This window comes from Phoxinus phoxinus (assembly GCF_949152265.1).
Source record: "Phoxinus phoxinus genome assembly, chromosome: 18".
Lineage (NCBI taxonomy): Eukaryota > Metazoa > Chordata > Actinopteri > Cypriniformes > Leuciscidae > Phoxinus > Phoxinus phoxinus.
The window spans coordinates 20,157,850-20,178,249 of NC_136893.1; the positions used below are offsets into that span (position 1 = coordinate 20,157,850).

At 37.3% G+C, this 20,400-nt stretch overlaps 1 protein-coding gene across 5 annotated transcripts in view; it reads right to left on the bottom strand.

Annotated features, from left to right (window-relative positions):
• Nucleotides 1-20,400, bottom strand: part of foxp1a (forkhead box P1a) — a 40,720-nt gene that overhangs the window by 3,937 nt on the left and 16,383 nt on the right. The window contains exons 2-10 of one of the 5 annotated variants that reach the window (XM_079587964.1): nucleotides 18,536-18,687; nucleotides 15,540-15,635; nucleotides 10,283-10,420; nucleotides 7,038-7,127; nucleotides 6,619-6,745; nucleotides 5,770-5,935; nucleotides 2,277-2,381; nucleotides 407-494; nucleotides 66-149 (exon numbers count right to left, since the gene is read on the bottom strand). In XM_079587964.1, coding sequence (XP_079444090.1) covers nucleotides 66-149; nucleotides 407-494; nucleotides 2,277-2,381; nucleotides 5,770-5,935; nucleotides 6,619-6,745; nucleotides 7,038-7,127; nucleotides 10,283-10,420; nucleotides 15,540-15,635; nucleotides 18,536-18,673 — 1,032 coding nt within the window. In that variant the 5' untranslated portion in view covers nucleotides 18,674-18,687. Of the gene's footprint in view, nucleotides 1-65; nucleotides 150-406; nucleotides 495-2,276; nucleotides 2,382-5,769; nucleotides 5,936-6,618; nucleotides 6,746-7,037; nucleotides 7,128-10,282; nucleotides 10,421-14,903; nucleotides 15,028-15,539; nucleotides 15,636-18,535; nucleotides 18,688-20,400 lie in introns of those variants that run through there. The other 4 variants (XM_079587966.1, XM_079587967.1, XM_079587965.1 and 1 more) reach the window with 4 other exon arrangements.

A 20,400-nucleotide genomic window follows, 5' to 3' on the forward strand; every position in this document is an offset into this window, starting at 1 on the left:
TATCTTCAGAACTACAGAAGTGTGTTTATGATCAAACAGAGTGAGCGGTAAACGCAGTGACGTACTGGCTGAGGGGCTGGTTTGGGCTCAGTAGACTTGACATGGAGGTGGGCCATCATGGCCTGAAGGCGTTCTTTGTCTTTAGTGAGCTGTTTGACAAACACAAACACCACTGATAAACATGGAGCTTTCTGTTGTCTAACGTTCACATGGTGGATTATTTCTTCATGTGTACATTCAGCACATACAGAGCAGGAAAAAGATTAGAGCTCAGATTAGAGCAGGATGTTTAACTGCATGCAAAGCAGAAAACAAACATTTCTTTAGTCTAATCAGAATCAAATATCAGCATTTCAGCACATCAAGAAGCAGTTCTGTCTTGTGCTGGACGTTTGTGAAGCTGTACCTGCAGCTCCAGCTGCTGAACCACCTGCATCTGAACTCGGCACTGCGCTGTGCTCTTGTCATCCAGAGCATGTTCCCCGTTCAAATGCCTGAAGAACACAACAGACATATGCAGACGTTCAGTGTACATCAAGACAGGACCAGACGTTCAGTGTACATCAAGACAGGACCAGTCATTAAAACACATCTGTTAACATGCGCATTGATAGCACGAAGTGATTTCTAATGCGTTATTTTCTTTTCTTTTGGAGTTTTGTCTTAGTGATATTTCAAAGTACAAGAAAAAACATGCGTATGAAATGTGCTATATAGATAAACTTGCCCTGCCTTGCCTAAAGTTGTCTCTGAAAACATTGAGAAGTTTCATTCCTTTTATGAATCATAATAGTGTTCAAAAGTTTGGGGTTTGAAAGATTTATGTTTTTAAAAGAAGTCTCTTCTGCTCACCAATGATGCATTTATTTGATCAAAAATACAGTTAAAACAGAAATAGAATAAAAATAATATACATTTAAAAATATCTTATTTTAATATATTTTAAAACAATTTATTCCTTTGGAGTAAATTATGAAAATTTTGTTTTGACATCAGTCTTCAGTGTCACATGATCCTTCAGAAATTATTCTAATAAGCTGATTTGCATCTCAAGAAACATTTCTCATTATTAGCAATGTTGAAAACAGTTGTGCTGCTTCATATTTTTGTGGAAACCCTGGTAAATTTAAGGATTTTTGATGAACATTATTAATGTCATTACTGTCAATTAATAAAAGCATTAATTAAAAAAAAAATCTGACTGACACCAAACTTTTGAACATGTAGTGTTTTATATGTTGACAAACGTAGCAATAATGATAAATCAAATCACCTCAGCTTTTTACTTCCAAACACGCTATGTGAGAGTTCGAATAACTAATTAAAACAATCAATTTAGAAGAATGATTTGTTTGTATATCATTCATTACTAATCAAAATGATTGCTCTGGATGCAATACTGTTATTGAGAAGTAGATGGCGCTGTATTCAAAGAAAATCTGTGCAAGGCTTTCATCCAAACAACTTCCTCAAACAACTAGCTTTACAACTCGTTTTTAAAAAATATATTTTTGTAAAAAATATTCAAAATTAAATGAATTGCATATCAAGCACATTTATCCACGACATAATGATGATATTTCTTGAGAAACTATATTACCAAAAACTACAGTAATGCATTTGCTATTAAATGAAGAGAGAGATATTTTTACATGGTGAAAATACTAAAGCAATGCAATATTAGTGACTGAAGAATGCATATCCATGAAGGTTGAAAAACAATATCTAAACACCTTATTCTCAGGTACGGCACGTGAATCTCAGTGTGATGTGATCATTAGAAACATGTTTTTATATGGAGGAACTGAGGAACAAAGGCAGTGTTGTGGCAATAGACAGGGCGGGGCCTCGGACTGGGAGCAGGGGTCAGGGTCAGTGGAAGGGGCACAGATAAACATCCTCCTGTTGTTTGTTTTGGGAGGGATGGCCAGGATCACCATGGGTACTCTGTTTATCAGTGCACTGAGCTCAACCCTGAGGGGCCCCACGGCTGCACCGCCACAGGGGAAAGAGTGAGAGAGAGAAGGAAACGGAAAGAAAATAAAGACACATGGGTGGTATATACATGCATACATACAAGAGAACCGAGGTGGGAGGAGGGAAAAGGGACAAAAAAACAAACATGAAACAAGTAAACAGAGTAAAAGGGATAGAAAAGAGCAGCGCGCACACTCAGAAATGATAATTAGATTACAGCCGCATACAGCTCCTCCTCACAGATCCGCAAGCAGGACAAACAGCATAATAAACTGTAGAGGATGAGAGTGTTGACTCACTTGAGGAATGACTGGAAGTCTCCGAACACTGCGTCGCAGCCTGGCCACTTGCACACGCCGTGGCTATAAAGAGGATGTGCGCTCTGAGAATGACTCTCCTGAGAACTGAAGCAAAAACAGACACAATAAATGCAGAATCTGAAGCTTGAGTTCTGGGTACATGTTACAGGTTTGCAATGGATAATGTCACTGCCGTGCAGTGTGTTGTGACACTGTGACCCATGTGGCTCTGCTTCATCCATAATCACACTGTTGCACTTTCATTTGTCCTCGATCTCCAAGATTTCGGAAATCTGTGATCTCAGAAAGTTGTGAATCTCACAAAGCATGTCTAGAAAATGCCTGGGCTATTATTCACTCAGTTATTTAGCATCCTTTAAATGGAAATCAATCTTTTTGAGGTACTTGCGTTCATGTATATTTCCTACAGTTAATTCCACATAGGTTTCATTTTTGCATCAATTCTGAACCGTAGTTTCTGACTGTGCTCAGAGATGCTTCTAGGAGATGTGGTATGGAAAACAAAGCTGAAGCAAACTGCTAGAGAGAGATTGAAACTGATACTACAGATTCATGCTCTCCGACGAGTGTCTTTCTCACGCTACAGGCTCGGTTTCAGTCTCAATCCATTAACGATATTGTGATGCAATTTCGTTGTGATGACATGTATCGCAATGTATTGTCAGGTATTTGGTAATGCCCAAGTTATCTAATTAAGATCATTCTGAATATGATTTCAACTATTTGTCCTCAGAATTCGCCCACTCCCAAACTGCCATTAAAATAATGAACAGTCACGTGACAAAAATTATATCTCAAAAATACAGTTAAAACAGTAATATTGTGAAATATTGTTTCTATTTGAAAATATTTAAAAATGTCATTTATTCCTGTGATCAAAGCTGAATTTTCAGCACCATTACGTCAGTGTCACATGATTCTTCAGAAATTATTATAATTTTGATGTTCAAGAAACATTTCTCATAATTAGCTGCTTAATATTTTTGTAGAAACCATGATACATCACGATTATTTGATGAGTAGAAAGTTCAGAATAGAAACCTTTTGTAACATTATAGATGTCTTCACTGTCACTTTTGATCAATTTCATGCATCAATTTATAAAATAAGACTCCAAACTTTTGGACATCATTGTGGTACAGTAAAATGAACGCTTTGAAGTAATGAGAATAATCAATGAGAAAAAGCAGAATGTAACAGTATGGGTAGAAAATTTGCTTAATTTCTAATGAAAATAACATTTAATGGTTCTATAGATATGCTCTATTTCTATATGGACATTTTTTTAAAATCCAAAGTCATATAATATTGGGTTGAAATGTAACAGGATTTTGTCAGATGTTTTCATAAAGCTCTATTCTTCAATTCAGCTCCAGCTGAGAAAGTAGCAGGACATGTTTGGGACTTTGTATCGAACAGTAGACTGTTTGAGAAAACTATTTATATTTGAACTTTGAAAAATGTCAAGAATGCTTTATTTGTTTGGGATCAAGAGAGGTTGTGTCCTTTGACCATGACCCTCTCCTTTTCTCGCCTAATAGAGCCCTGTGTGTCTCTGCCAGCGGATTCCTTCCCTAACGCCAAAAACAAAAAAAACGAGAGTGGTCTAAGGCAGGCATCTTCTCTCATTCAGTGCTTGAACACAACCCCAACTAGGAAGATGACTCACACTTGACAAATTAAAACAGACTTTGTTATTTCCATCCTTATAACACACTGAACAATCAAATAAGCCAGCAAGCAGACACAATAAAACAAACGCGCGCAACGAACTGTTTGTTCTTGCAGATGGAGATCCCAGCCCAATGTCAAACACTCGCCTCACGGGAAAAAGCACTCGGGAGAGAACGCTACAGTAGTATGTGGATCAGGATGGAGTGGGACAGATTTTAAAGGATTGATTACATTTGATCCCTCAGTCCATCAGCGTGAGTGTTTGCATGTCACTCAGTAAGCCAGAAGGAGAGATGGAGAGACAATGCCCGCATGTCGTGGTCTTCTGGAAGGGGTGAAGGGTTTGTTCTCTGGTGCCAGTGGCTGCACTTAAGGTTTTAGTTGCAGGCGTCTCTCTGGCGGGCAGGAGTTTACATGACACATGAAACTGACCACACAGTCCTTGAGCTCTCACCCTCCACCAATATCATGCAAACAATCACAGGCGGGCCATAAGAGGGCTCTGCTGACATTACAGACCACATCAATGCAACACTAGGACACGATGGCACCTACTGTAATCCGAGCGTTTATTGTTAACGGTGTAGTGGTTAAGACTCAGGGTTGGGGACCCAGAAGGCTGCTGGTTCTTAACCCCAATTGCTTGGGTGATGGGTTCACGCAGATGCATAAACAAGTTCAAACCAGTCAACAAACAGCAATACATTATATAAGCAAAGTTCACACACTCAGTGTCACAGGTTTGGGATTGACAACAGTCAAGTGCTTTCGGCAAACAAGCTCCTGGAACATATAGACAAACAGGTTTAGACCCTTTCGTGAACGTATATGAAGCAAGGCCTGCAGGGCACACCTTGACGTAGACTGACACCTTTCACACAGGCATGAAGACAAATGCCTTTTAAAACACCTGACAACTGTTTTCAACACTTCACCTCTAATACAACATATTGGGCAACTTTACAACTCCACTGGTTTGACTGGTCGTCAAACACTAATGTTACATTTAAATGAGACACATACTCACTGTTGGGCTGTCACGATAACTAATTTTGCCGGACAAAATATTATCCAAATAAAGAATTGCAATAAACGATATTACTGTAAATGTTGGAAACAGTTGCGCTGCTTAATATTTTTGCGGAAACCATGATCATTTTCTTTTCCAGGATTCTTTTATGAAAAGAAAGTTCATAAGAACAGCATTTATTGGAAATAGTAATCTTTTGTAGCATTATAAATGTCTGTATTGTCCTTTTTGCTGAATATATCCTCGCTGAATAAAAGTATTAATTTTAGTATAAAATCTTGCCGACATATTGATGATCGTGTAGCCTACAACATATAAAAGTATATATTTTTTTGTTTCTGATTGGTTATCGCAGCGTTTTGGCTGTACCTTGAGGTAATTATAATGAGAAAACTATTAAAACAGAATGTCATAAATTGGAAGAACGCATTAACAACTAAAGTCACACACTCTGACTAGAACGGTCAAGTTCACTAGTGCATTTGTGTCCTTTTGTGCAGATGTAAGGTGTAATATGTTTGTGTTGTGTACATATCTGATTAATCTCGTATAGGATGAGCTTGGCGAGTTAGCTACCACAGTGCTTTAGTTTACTCTTCTGAGCTCAGAAATTGGAGAGAGAGCGAGAGCGTCAAGAGCAAATATTAACAGTATTCTTAAGCACAACACACACGATCTCTGGAAAAATCGCAATAAATTGCACATGCTTGTATGCAAAAAAAACCCAGATGCCTCAAGAAAAATAAAAACGGTTGAATGATGAAATACCTGTCTCTCCGGCTGGGTCGGTGCACATGGTGTCCGTTGGTGCTGGAGTGGTGGTTGAGGATCTGAGTTTTGGGGGGAGAGGGGGATTTGTCTCCTCTGCTCTTCTCCTCCTGCCGTGCATCTGCCGCCTCTTTCCAAAGCTGCTGAAGCTCCGCAGGATTCAGGCCTGTGAGTAAGACACTGCCTTTATTAGATCACTAGACAACTAATAAGACCTCTATATCTACGATTCTCTGTCTATTCCAATCCATCCAACCACCAATCATTAACCTCTGACAGCCACGGGATTACTGGATTGCAAATAATCTCTCATTAAACCTCTTATTAATTAAACGCATGTTAACGTGCTGCCTATCTTGACCACGATATTCCTTAAAAAGAGATTATAATTTCAGGTTTCTCTACTGGTTGAATAAAGGTTCAATAAAATAAAACAATAATAAACAAATATGTTATGCATGAAACAAATCAAGGATCCCTTTCACAAAGCTATTCTGAGAAAACAATAACCATGAAAAGGAGCATTCAACAGTACTGTACAAAAGTTTAGGGTCGATAAGATTAAAATAAATATTTTGAAATGACTCTTATGCTCAACAAGGCTGCATTTAAATATATACATTATTTTCAGGATTATTTTATGAATAGAAAGTTATTTGACGGGAGATGAGGGATAAAACCGTTGGTGATGCAACAAAGTTGAGTGGAATGAACCTAATGATCTGAACAGGAATGCCTACTAACAACAACAGTACAGCGACTTGGTGACCCCCTGAACCTTTAGGATGCATGCATTGATGGTAAACATTCTCATAACACTCATGTCACGTGGCAGTGAGGTGTTGTTACCCTGAGGCAGTGCGCTGGCAAGAGCCGACGGGACAGACAGCAGGCCTTGTCTCTGCAGGTTGAGCAGGTGCTGCTGTTGAACGGAGAGTAACTGTTGCTGTATAGCCATCTGCTGGACCATCATCTGCTGTTAGAGGGATACAGAGACAGACACTTGACACTCACAGAACAGTCACTGCTGGGGTCTTCATCCACTCATAGTATCCCCGCACAGCCGGCACTTTCACTCAAGTGATAAAGCTGCCGACACCACAGACGGCGTCTTCACTCGCTCACAGTACAGTCGCATAAAGCCGTCAGAAGGCAGAAATGTGGCTAGTGAAAAGTAGGCTGTGTGACAGTAATCTGACAGAGTCTGCTGAGGACAAGGGCAGCAAATGGCTCTGATGGTCCTCTGCCTTGAATTGTGATGTTTTTACCTCTTTACTGGGTTTCCCAGCATGTTGTTGCTGTAGGAGCTGCAGGTGGAGTTCCTCTTGCTGTTTCTTATAGAACTCCTGAAGCTGTTGCTGAGACAGAGGGAGGACACAAAACATTAACACCACAAAACAAGTCACACATCAATCTAAGGTAGTTTACTCACTAGTGAAAGAGTGAGGCTGCATTCGCATACTCTCGAGTAGGTACTCATTTTGAATAAGTAATTACTTCACGACTTGTGTGTACTGTGTAGTATGAATATAATCTGGATCTACTAGATTCGCCATGTTGTCATTATCATGTGACACACCAGCGTCAATTGCATCGCTTCACTGCCATTCATAAATACTCTCCCGTGGCCTCATGGGATAGTAAAGCGTCCATCGTATGCACACTTATAAATCTCGCTGGAAGAAGTAGGTCATCCGGGTACTTTCTGCCTGATCTTTGATGAGGACTGTGAATTCGGACATACTTCTTTTGTCACACACTGTATTTCGCCTACTATATAGTAGGGAAGTATGCGACTTCGGATGCAGCCTGAGATGACCACATTGGCTCATGAATGTGCTTGGCTGATGAACAGAAGTGGTAGTCAATTTAGCTTTGCTTTGTCAATGTTGGTTTATGTTTGCATTAGCTTTGTCAATGTATTATGTACATTTTCCGTTTTCAAATACATACGCAAATTGAGTAAATCTTTAGTAACAGCAGTGTTTGATAACTTCCACAGTATTGTGGACATTGTATTGGCCACAATTCTGTTTACGTATCAGTCTTTGTCCGTTCACAAACCTTTTTGTGCATTTCCACTGCAGAAAAGGGGGTTCTGGGCAAGAAAGAACGGTTCAACTCCGACCCTAAAAACTTGCTGTTCTCGAACGGAGCCTGGGAGTGGGGCGCTGTCTCGTTGAGCAATGTAATAACGTTGCACTACATTGCTCTTTACATCTAAATAAAAAAAACTATATGCGCGAGAGAACCTGCAGATTTTGCGAGCTGCTGGCTTCACTAGAATGTTATATTTTTAGACTGGTTATATTATAGGCAGGTAAACAACACACAGTAGCGTTACATCAGCCCAAGAACAGGCTCTGGCTCCAGAACCTGAATCATTCTGATGGAAAAGGGGTATAGGAGGCCTAAGCACACTTCCAAGGGGGCTGACTTAAAAGTACTTAAATTTATTATTAATATAATATAATAATCATGTGTATTAATATAGTAAAACAATGTCTAATTTAAACTCTAACCCTTAAACAGGCAAGAGTGGAAAATGATAAGCAAAAAATTATTCCATGTAATTTTCTATATCATCTGGACTTAAGTAAAGTAAAAAATATCCAAAATAATTTTTTAATATATTAAGGATTGTATGAGTTGTGACTCCTGAGTCACGTTGCCTGATTAGGGTATAAAAAAAGGACCAAGTCATTAATCTGTTAACTGTTTCTGACACTGCATGTTTAAAACAATTATATCCTATACTTCATCTGATCTAATGTTGACAAATTATATATCATTCGAAAGCTTACAAACTCAAGATTCAGCCTGTGAAAATTCGAAATTGGACGTTGCGTTACCATAGAAACGGTACTCTAAATTCTTTTATCGGGTTCCTCCCCTTTTGGGCATCGACATTTCATAATTTATGATCAAAACCTTTGCTAATCTTGACAAAACACATTGTCAGAAAGGTCTGAGTCTCAAGGTTCCATATTTTGTGACAAATTATATTTGGACATAAATGTATTAATTTGTTATGGCAGAATGCATACAATTAAATTAAATGGAATGTATATTACCCGGTGGCTATTTTTGGTATTACGCCTAAACAAAATCTCATGGGAACTTCAATTTTTGTGAAATCAACTTCAAATTTGGAACACAACTTGGTTAGATATATGGCTTTGATTTTATAGTAATTTTATAGTAATAAAATATTTTGTAAAATACATATTTTATAAAAAAAGAAAAAATATTAAGTAAAGTATATTTGATTTACTGTGAATTTAAACATCCATAACTTTTTCATACTGTAATTTTTTGAGGTGCTTTCACTTCAGCAATAATCAGCTGACTGTTTTCTTTAAAACTTAGGTTTATATTACAAAGCATTCTTGAATTACAAAAATGTAAGTTTAAATAGTGCATTTTAACGTCCATTCCCAAAAAGGGGGGTGACAGATTATTATTATTTTATTTTTTTGCTGCAAAATATTCTAGTAAAAATACTAAGATATAGTCACCTAGACATACTAATATCAGTTTAACCTGTACATTTTATAATTTGTAAAAATTTGAACTCAAAATACAAAGAATGGTCAACATTAGGGTTAATCCCTTTTTTATACCCTAAACAGGCAATGTGACTCAGGAGTCACATACATTTCAAAACGTGCTAAATAACAACATATTACTTAATTTTCTTCCTCAGCACCTTAAGACAATGTTCACAATTAATGTTAGCAGTATTCTCTTTTTTTTCAGAATAAAAGTAAGTTTAATATACATTTACTCATCTCAAAATCTGAATGCTCTGCACCACTGGCAGCCATGTTGAATTTAGGTCAGGCTGACTAATTGATCACAAAAAACTTGAAGCAAATCATGTGACCAGTATACTCAAGACAGACCAGGCTGTCATAAATGATAAAAGGATTTGATGAAAAAAATAGTTATTATGCCCCAAAAAAGTCAATAAAAACTGTGACTCGTGAGTCATGCTGCCTGTTTTAGGGCTAATGTAAAAAAAAAAAAAGAAATAAATCATATGGCCTTTTTCACCCTCAATAAATACTGTTTTTAATTGAAAAACATACCGTTTTTAAAACTTGTGGAATCAGAGTAAATGTAATAAAAAGTAATAGATATATTAAATTTAATATATCAAAGCTCTCAGTTTATGTAATTAAAAAAAAAAAGTATTAAAAAAGGATGAGAACCAATTTAGTAAGTAAAAAAAAAACGGCAACCATTACCAAATAGGAAAAACTGATGTGTGTGTGTGTGTGGTCTAGATATTCCCTATGATGTCGAGACCAAATGTCAAAAATTCGGTCTCCATGAGGAAAACAGCTTATAAAACATACTAAACAATTGTTGTTTTGAAAATGTAAAACAGCAGAAAGTTTGTTTCTTTTAAGTTTAGGGGATAGAATGTAACGTCTGTACAGTATACAAATCACTATGTCTATGGAGAGTCTTCATATAACAAAAACCCAATGTGTGTGTGTGTGTGTACCTGCTGTAACATGAGGCCCTGTTGTTGCTGCAGTAACAGCTGGAGCTGCTGAGGGCTCAGGATCTGCTGCTGAAGAATCTGCTGCATCTGCTGAGGAGTGAGGGCCTGAGGAGTTATCATCCCCACTGAAGCAGACACCTACAGACACACACACACACCATTTCATTATTTATCAAACTAACACTAGTTTGTATTAGGATTATTACAATACCATATATGTAGTAGTCAATACCAATACCAGTGAAATTTCATGATTCTCACAATACCACAAACAAAGTAATATGCTGCTTGGCATTTAATATAATTAACAACATACACTGTTATATCAAATAAAAAAGCTTCAAGCTTTTCTAATTTAACAGTCTGTAATAAAAAATCAAAAAGATCAAAGAAACAAATCACTAATATATAAAGTAAATAGTACCTCCCTGCAGATCTAACAGTATCAAATATTCAAATAAACATGAATAAATTAAAAACAAAATCAAAAAGGTAATGAAATGTGAAAAAACTACTTAAATTATTGCCATAGACTTTATTATTAGTTATACATTATTACTAATTCAGTGCTGTAAGAATTCTACTGAGAGGCAGGTCTATGATTAAAATGAGAGTTTCTTCCCGTTAGGATTCATGTTGAGTTAATACTTGTTTTTTTTAAATAACTTAAAGATAATACAATTATCCAGCCAAGTGCAGTGAACGGTTGTCTATTTTTCTTCAAGATTGCCAGTAATTAATATTAACATCATCACAGAACCAATATTTATTTTGACGAACACCCAATGTTTTGTTACACTCATTTATATTCTCTGCGTTTTCACTAATACCAAGGCATTTTAACGTTCATGCACATGCACACACAGATAGCAGCACATCTGAAAATAATCAGATAGCTTGTGGGTATTGAATTTGGATTCTGTAGAAAGACTACTTGGGTATCTAAATCACACACGCAACATATTTTCTGTTTGCTTTTCTGTTAAAGTTAACAGTGGTCTGTGAATTTAGATGCTTTAATAAAAAAAAGCTGTGGGTAGGTGACAAGTAACTTGAAACTATTTAATGAAAATTTCATGGATTTACTGAAAAAATAAAATAAAATCAATACTTTAACCTGGGGGCTTTTACGAGCGGGAGCGGGACTAAACATGAACGTTGTGGGTGGGAGTGGGAGAAGGTAACATTTTTGCGGGAATGCGGGTCTCCTCCTAGCAAGACTGATCGTTTGACAGACAATATGATGAGCTTTAGGATGTCAAGAAGACATGTATTATCCTGGTTGAGATTGATTTTATCACACTGCATGCATACCTTGTGATGTAAAAAAGCGAACTCCAAGAACAAAGGACTTTCCACAAACCCAATTTCAATTCTCTTCCCCAAGGATAGTAAACACTTTTAAAACAAGTGAACAGCTAAAAAGAGATACCAGAGTAAGACTATGCCAGACCTTTCTGTATATTTTATTGTTTAGACATTCAGGGAATAGTTTCCACCAGTCCTCTGGGCCTCAACGGTCAACATCAACAAGACCATGTAAACAAATACACAAACAATTTTGAAAATAACAAGGCTTACAGTCCTCAATAAAATGCGAGGACAAACCCCTGTGCCTACAATTGGAAAAACATCTCTTACAAGCATTCATTTCAGTTATCTCAGCGTAATTTGCCCATAAACTGAGGCAAACAACCAGTCATGATTAAAAAGACAAATACATTATTCATTTGTTGACAGCAGCTCAAACACTGACATTAAAAATGCTACCAACGAAAACAGAAAAACAAAAATACCCACAACAGAGGCGAGTGTTTTCAATGTAAATGCACTGGATTCACAATGAGTTAGTCCATGCATCACTTGGCCTCAAGCAATTACCACAACACACACACACACACACACACACACACACACACACACACACACACACACACACACACACACACACACACACACACACACACACACACACACACACACACACACACACACACACACACTCTCTCTCTCTGCTTTTAAGATGTTTACAATAAACATAAACAGAATAATTAAAGTCACATTTACGGATTCGTATAAATAATACATACTGGGGTACACAGCAACTGTAAAAACAAAACTCAAGATTGCATTTTAATTAAGTCTGTGAAACACAAACAAACACAAATTTCCAGTAAAGAAGTCTGTGTTCAGTTTCATATAAACATACTTCTGGACTGAGATACTGCAACTATTGGAGAACAATAACAGCTGACTGTTATACTCACAAGTCTTTCCCATACAGTGTGTGTGTGTGTGTGTGTGTGTGTGTGTGTGTGTGTGTGTGTGTGTGTGTGTGTGTGTGTGTGTGTGTGTGTGTGTGTGTGTGTGTGTGTGTGTGTGTGTGTGTGTTCAAGTAGCGGGGCTGATCATGGCCCAAAATCCTGACAATTGAAGAAACAGTTAATCCAAAAATGTAAGAATTAGACATTATACTCGTATGACTTTCTCTTTGATAAAGCACAAAAAGAGAGAGTATTTAGCAGAATGTTCACGCTGCTCTTTTCCAACTTGCTTCACGTGTGATCAAAAGCCCTTTGTGTCCGATAACAATATATTACATTGACGACAGACCTAGCTTAACATCTTCACACCCCACAGCGAATGGGAATTGTGAGGAATTGAATGATTCTGGTTCCATGACTCCATTAATGATTATTATTAGGGCTGGGTTAAAAATATTGGGGTCCTTAACTACTATGTACTTACAGCAAAAAATACGTACAGTGTAGTTATTGTGTTGATGTTGCATTACAAAACACTAGTGCTGCTATTGAGGTGGGATGCGGGTAAGTTTAAGGACAGGTTTGGTGGTATAGGTAGGTTTAGGGGTGGGGTAAAGGAAGGGTCAACTGTGTCTATAGCTGTAATTACATGCAGGTATTTTTAATATAATAAAATATAAGTAAATTTCAGCACATTGAATGCAACACTTTTAAGAGGCGTTTATAGACTTTAACGCAGCACATGGGTGGCATAAAAAAATACACAAATATTAATCTAAAAGTTATTATAATTAAAAAAAACTAAATATTTTGTAATATATTTTTAGTATATAGCTATTTATTTTAAAAAAAATGGTTTTAGAATGCATCTTTAATACATGTTTAATAAATGTTGTCATAAGAATAATCAGTCAGATTTAGTCTCATGAAAAACAACACAGTAGGCCCTGGCTATCAGCTCTTGGTTCGGACATGACTGAGCGAGTAAGATTAATTGAGTAACTGCTACAACTGATTCATGAGTGCTTTCCTAGTTGACTGTTGTTGCATGCAACTGAAACATGTTTATTTTTACTGTGATATTTCATATTGCAAGCTATGATTTGTTCTGCCATGGAGTATTGTTGTGTTCTCTCTTCATCAGTCATCAGCAGAAGAATACACATTTGAGAACCACAAATGGAGCTTGGTTCCCAATCCTATATGCTGTTTTTGTATGACCACACACTGCAGGCAAAGATTTTCCTTGAAAAAATGACTTTTGTAAACTCCACCGATTCTGTTCCTTCATTAACACAACAACTGAACCAGAAATACTGTAACTTAAGTAACTTAAAGTAAACAAAAAAATGCTTTTGCTTGTGAAAGAGCTCTGAAAAGACAAAATACCAGGCCTTCGAGTCTCAACACAGAAATACTTAAAAGCCTGAGAAGAATGTAGGCATGCCAGCAAATTAATGTAAATATTCTCTCTCGGGGGCACAGTAAGCACTAATGAGTGTTGTCTCCATGACAACAGACAAGTCCAAACATTGTTTTGTTGTTGTTATTGTTCTTGCCAGTGTGTCAGAGAACCAACTCCCCATGAGTGAATACATGTCAACAAGCGATCGCTTCTGAAAACACAAGCCATAAATCAACAGGCTTCGGCAGGCCAAAAACAAATAGAGCCTGTTGTTATTCCCCTTCAATACCTTGAACAATTTTGGTGTGGTTCCCCACCCAAAGTAAAAATAACATTCTTTCCTGCACTGTGCATCTGGGTAAATATAAATTGCAAAGGCAAGGGGGAAAAAAGGCACAGTTCTGTGAACATAGCCTTTAAAAGACAAAGAGAAGTAATTCAGGGAACAAAATGACAGCCTAAAGATAGTGAGTCACAGAAATAAGGTCCCAGTGACCATTCAAAGCTTTCAGCCTCATGTCAGATCAGATATTATTAACCCTAGTGGTCATTCACTTAGTTCCCATTCTCTCTTTAAAACCAAAAATAAATAAATAAAGTTCAGGAATAATTCTGAAACAATGCTATTCTACAATGTCAGCAAATAAATGATACAAAACCCCTCAACTAAGAATTAATCAACAAATTAATACAACAAACTCTTTTTTAAATTCATGAACTGTAAATTGAAATGTGAGCATATAGAAAATAACACAGATTTTAAAAGCAAATTGGTTGGGGAAAATGCAATAAAAGTTTTATGCACAGTGGTAATAAACAGCCTGAAAAACACCCACAAAACTCAAACAGACTAAAAGATACAGACATCAAATACCAGAACACACTAAAGCAAACATTATATCTCTTTCCCTCTCCGACTAAACTAGCAAAGCTCGCCTCAATACTCACAGACCTTGATAACTCCATTGGCGGTGAGAACAGAGAGCTGCGCAGAATGCTTGAAGACTAGTCACAGTGCCAGTTTCCTCCCTACTGTTCTTTCAACTACCCAGCCTCGCTGACCAACCCACCTCCCCCTCCAAAAACACTCTCACTAGGCTCTCAAATCTAATGCAACCATCCAGTCATGTGGTTCGGGCTAGTAGCCCCGCCCCTTACACTTGCCGTAGTGGCACGTTGACTTGAACTATTGACTATCTGACCCTAGTTCCACCTCTTGCATTCACAGGAGACTCATGTAATAAGCATTCAATTCATGATGAATAAATAAAGGCAGCTGTGAACTGGCTGACATATAGTGTGTTTGTTTGTGGCTAAACTCTACAGCTGTCTACTTCTCCTCAGTAGTACAGCCTTATCGGTTAACTGACAAGACAGAAAATACTCGTTTTTACAATAGGCTACACACACAATAAAGTGGATGTGTAATCTTCCATCATAAAAATATGTAATAATAAAACACCCTTCATTGCACCATCTGTTTATGATCTGTTGAAGGCAGCATAAACAAGTCGGTTTGTGTAATAGTGTAAACAGCAAGGTTCTCTGGAGGTGTGTGTGCTGCGGGTGGAGGAGGGCACGGCTCTACCTGCGCGTCGGTCTCCTTTTCCGTGCTCTTGGGGGACTTCTCACCACTCGCTTGCTGCTGCTGCTGCTGTTGTTGTTGTTGAGCAACTTGAAGTGCCTGAAAAAAACAATAACAAGTTTCTGATTGGGTTCTTCTGAGCAGCTCTGCTCTCCTAGGATCACTCACATTGTTTTCAAGAAGCACAGATGCAAAGGCAACATATTTCGTAGTCAAGGTTTGTTAATGAAAGTTAATTTCCCGCCAAACTGTTAAAAAGCTTGTTCATCCAAATTCTATCATTTACTCACCATCTTATGGAGCACAAAATATATGCCACTGTTCAAAAGTTATTAATGCTTTTTATTCAGCGAGGATGCATTAAACCATATATGGAAAGTCATACCTTCATGGAATGACATGACAGTCGGTTAGCAAATGATGAGAGAATTAAAAATTTTAGGCAAACTATACCTTTAAGGAGAGCTCCACTGGTAAAAAAAAAATGGTTTATTATTGCACGTGGACCACAGCCATAACGCTCTTGACAAGCCCTCACAGAACAAATGAAGTGATGATTGCACAATATTTTTATTTTTTAATAACCTGTGAACATCCGCCTATAACAGTCACACACTGCAGCGCGCATTGCACAAAGTGCAGAGGATTCAACCTTTGACTACTAACAGCCGCAGCAGTCCCTTGGTGATTGGATCCTATCATACATTCCTCTGAAGACTATCACATGGTAACATTTGTAAAAACATTAGCATAATTCTTTGCATGAGACAATCTAACTCAGCTCTTTTATTTAAACCAGAACATTACACGCCTTCTGAAATGGAAAAAACAGTTGTCAGGAAACAGTAACAAAGTAAATACATCAGCTGTGCCAAAGCAATGAGAGGTCTCCAAAAGTTGATGAAAGGATGTCTCTCTCACTCTCTGTTGCTTTTGTCTTATTTTCCATTGTGAGGCCCTCTAGATAGAAATCAAGGAAAGAGAATGCTAAATAATGAACGCGAACAATATCCACAGCGGTGGGACCGTCCTCTCGGATCTGACCTCTTACACCTCTGAAGGGTCAAACATCTGGCCCTGAGGAACTCCCCTTTACAAAAAGAAGGGTGGAGAGATGAGCAAACGGATATGGGAGACTTCAATAGACGAGTGTGAATAGAAAAGGGAAAGCAGACAGATCATGACACACTAATCCTTGGGAGAGGAAAACAACATGGGAAAGCATTTACAGGAGCTTTTTCTCATTGTTTAAACACAGGACGGTGCCCTGAACCCACAGCTGTCTGGCCTATACTCCAGAGGTGACATCATACATCTGGAATCTGAACATGGGGCATTGAGGAGATGTGTGGGTGCTCGCAGCATGAATCTGCTGTACTTAGTCACTGTCGTCACAATTTCATCATGTGACCATCCACTTCGCACACACACATACATCGAGATAAAAGCATGTGCGATTTTAGTAGCAATGACTATTTTTGAAAGACAGAACTGAAATCTCTGACCCTCCGATTCACGTCAATGATTTAAATGATTTAAGACGGGTGTGTCACATTATTGCTCAATTTTTCTAACTAGCAACAAAGCTATTGTGTAACAAATGTTGACATACCTATAAAAACTTCATTGCTTTGAGAAAGCATTTCCTGGAACGTTTTCAACATGTCAGTCTCTTGTAGGGCTTGGTTTTCGGCACAGATTTCACAATTCGTTTCCGGCTCAATTACAATTTTGATTCAATATCGATTAATTTGTGCCTTATGACAGTGCATAAGTTGGATTGTGACTTTATTTTCATAGTTTAAAAAGACCAAGTACAAGTACAGTAATATCAAAAGTAACTTCATGCGTGTTCAGGCTATGTAATAAAAAACATTAAACTTTAAAACAATTTTTATCACTATAGCTTTATTTATTTGATTCGATTTACAGTATATAGATTATTTTTTTTACTTTTTGAGACTTGAACATTTTGATGGCTGGACTTTCAACGGATGAACAAAAAAAAGAGAATATTAAAATGATCTTGTTGTGTTCTTAAGATGAACGAAAGTCTTATGGGTTTGGAAAGGCATGAGGATGAGTAAATGACAGAATTGTGCTTTTTGAGCGAACTAGATAAATAAAACACAAAAATACAGAAAAGGAGATGACAGCATGTCTCCTCTTTAAAAACTGTTTAGGGGGTTTAATGATATGAATCACATGCTAAAAGTGAAAGGTCACATGTCCATGTACCACAGTATTATTGCAATATTATTTAACATATTAGGTTTATTATTAAATTATCAATTGGTTACACTGACTTGATGAACCTGTACTAGGGCTGTAAACGATTAATCGCATCCAAAATAAAAGTGTGTGTTTACATAATATATGTGTGTGTGTTGTGTATAATTATTTTGTATATATAAATACACACACATGCATGTATATATTTAAGAAAAATGTGTTATTTATACATAAAATAGTTCTATTTATATATCAATATATCAATAAATTATATAAAAATATATATGCAGTATATAATGCAAATATTTCTCAAATATATACATGCATCTGTGTGTATTTATATATACAAAATGATTATACACAACACACACACACATATTATGTAAACACAAACTTTTATTTTGGATGTGATTCATTTGTTTACAGCCCTAAGCTGTACTATACAGCGCTATTCACAATAAACTTCAGTTGAGGAGCACAGAGAATTGAAAAGATACCAGAGTTAACATGACCTGCAAGGACAGTTTATCTCAAGCATGAACAGTCACAACACTTAGAACGAAAAAACTGCACCAGAAGCGTTACTAAAGCACAGTCTGCGTCAGGAAAAGATCTACAGGACGAGAGGAGCACTACAAAATACGGCATTAATATTCAGCTGTTCAAATGTCATTTATAAATAATCCGAAACTGTGTACCTAGCTCTAGTTCCACGTCACAAAAGAAACTTGTAGCTAATGTATTTTCAGTTAGTCTTAGGTCCTCACCTGTGTTTGAAGTGTCTGGGCTGTGGAAGAAGGGGATGGAGACGTTTCTCTGGTTACCCTCTTCTCGCTCTCTGAGCTCTGACCTTCCTGCCCAATTGGACTGCTATTGGTTGTTTGATCGGTCTTGGACTCCTGCATGTCGATACGACAACCTTAAATACAGGAGGAGAAAAATAAGACAGCTGCCAGCAAAACAAATTTCTTCTGACATATGCTTTGGAAAGCCTTTTCCTTTATTTTATTTCCTTCTCCCCCCCACATAAGCCAGCAGACTAGATCATGACAAAACATGCACTTTGCCAGGAGAGTTGACACCGAAACACAAACATTTGTGTTTGTACTGTTCACAAATATGATATGCATTATAAACAAACAGTTCTGAGAATAGCATTTGATGCCTACAGACATGTTAACGCAAATAACTGACAATCACTCACTAAGGCGAATTTTATATTGTGCTGCTGAGCTGAGAATGAATTAAGCTTTTACTAGAGGAAATAACCAAGTCACAGTTAAAGTTAAAAAGTTAGCATTGTGGCAAGATCAGAAAGACATCATAGGATTATATGAGCAGAACAGAAATGTAAAGGAAACTTTTTCTTGCATTGTCTTTGGTAATGGGCCTTTTGAAGGACTGAAATCAGAAAAATATCTGTTTTAACCTTGACGATCAATATCCTTCATCTTTCTCCTTAAAGTCGACAAACATCTGTGTGAAACAGCCTGATCTCATCAGTGTGTTTACAAAAAACTGACACGAACAAAGACGACATTCTTCTCAGCCTGATATCATCAGCAAAGTGAAAGGCTCGAGTTCTTCCAACTGTACTTCACTTTCAGTATGAGAGATGCTGATGTTAGTTTAGTAACTAGGGCTGTGTTAATTATTGTGGTCAATTATGATAACGCAATTAATTGTGCCTCATGACTAGGGTTGGGAACAAAAGTGTCAAGTAACGAAGTACAAATACTTCGTTACCTTACTTAAGTAGAAATTTTGGGTACCTATTACATGTATAATTACAGAGTAATTATTTTTCAGCCGACTTTTTACTTCTACTCCTTACATTTTCACACAATTATCTGTATCTTTCTACTCCTTACTTTTTAAAGCCAGCCTCGTTACTCCTATTCCATTTCGGCTTGTTTTCATTCTGGCTTGTCATCGTAAAAAAAAAAAGGCATATGCAACTAGTCATCATATATTCCGCTGAATGACCCCAATAAGTGACGAACCCGGCTGGGACATGCTTATTGCTCGTGAGCATCACCATGCTCTACTCCCTTTGATGGGCAGAGCCCTTTGAAGTGGGGACTTTGGAGTGAGCACGGCACTTGTGTGCCATCATGTAGCCGTTTGAAACGCACTTGGAAAGACAACGTAATTTCCTCATTTTCACCTGGGATGTTCTCATGACAACGTAGCACGATGTCCATCAGCTGAATAGATGTTCTTATGACAGAAATGTCTTATAATTGCTGTTAACATAACTGTTGCAAAGAAATATACATTATATACAAAAAGTTTTATATATGCTTTTCATCTTTGGACCCAGCATTATCTAACATTTCTTAAGAAACAATGTCATCAGAATACAAATGAGAAAAAAATCATTTGTTACATTTCTGTATTTGATTGTGTTGTGAACTTTTGTGGTGCGTGTGTTGTGAGTATTTGGAGCACACGTGTTGTAAAGCTGATGAAGATGTTTTCTTAATTTGCGGGTGTTTTTTCTATTTCTTCTGTTGCAGCGCGTTGAGCTCTCTCGGCCACTGTATATTTTAAACCATTTAAGCACAAGAAGACACGAAAGATAACTCAATTCTGCACTCGCACACTGTTTTCTGTTCTGGGCACATCCACA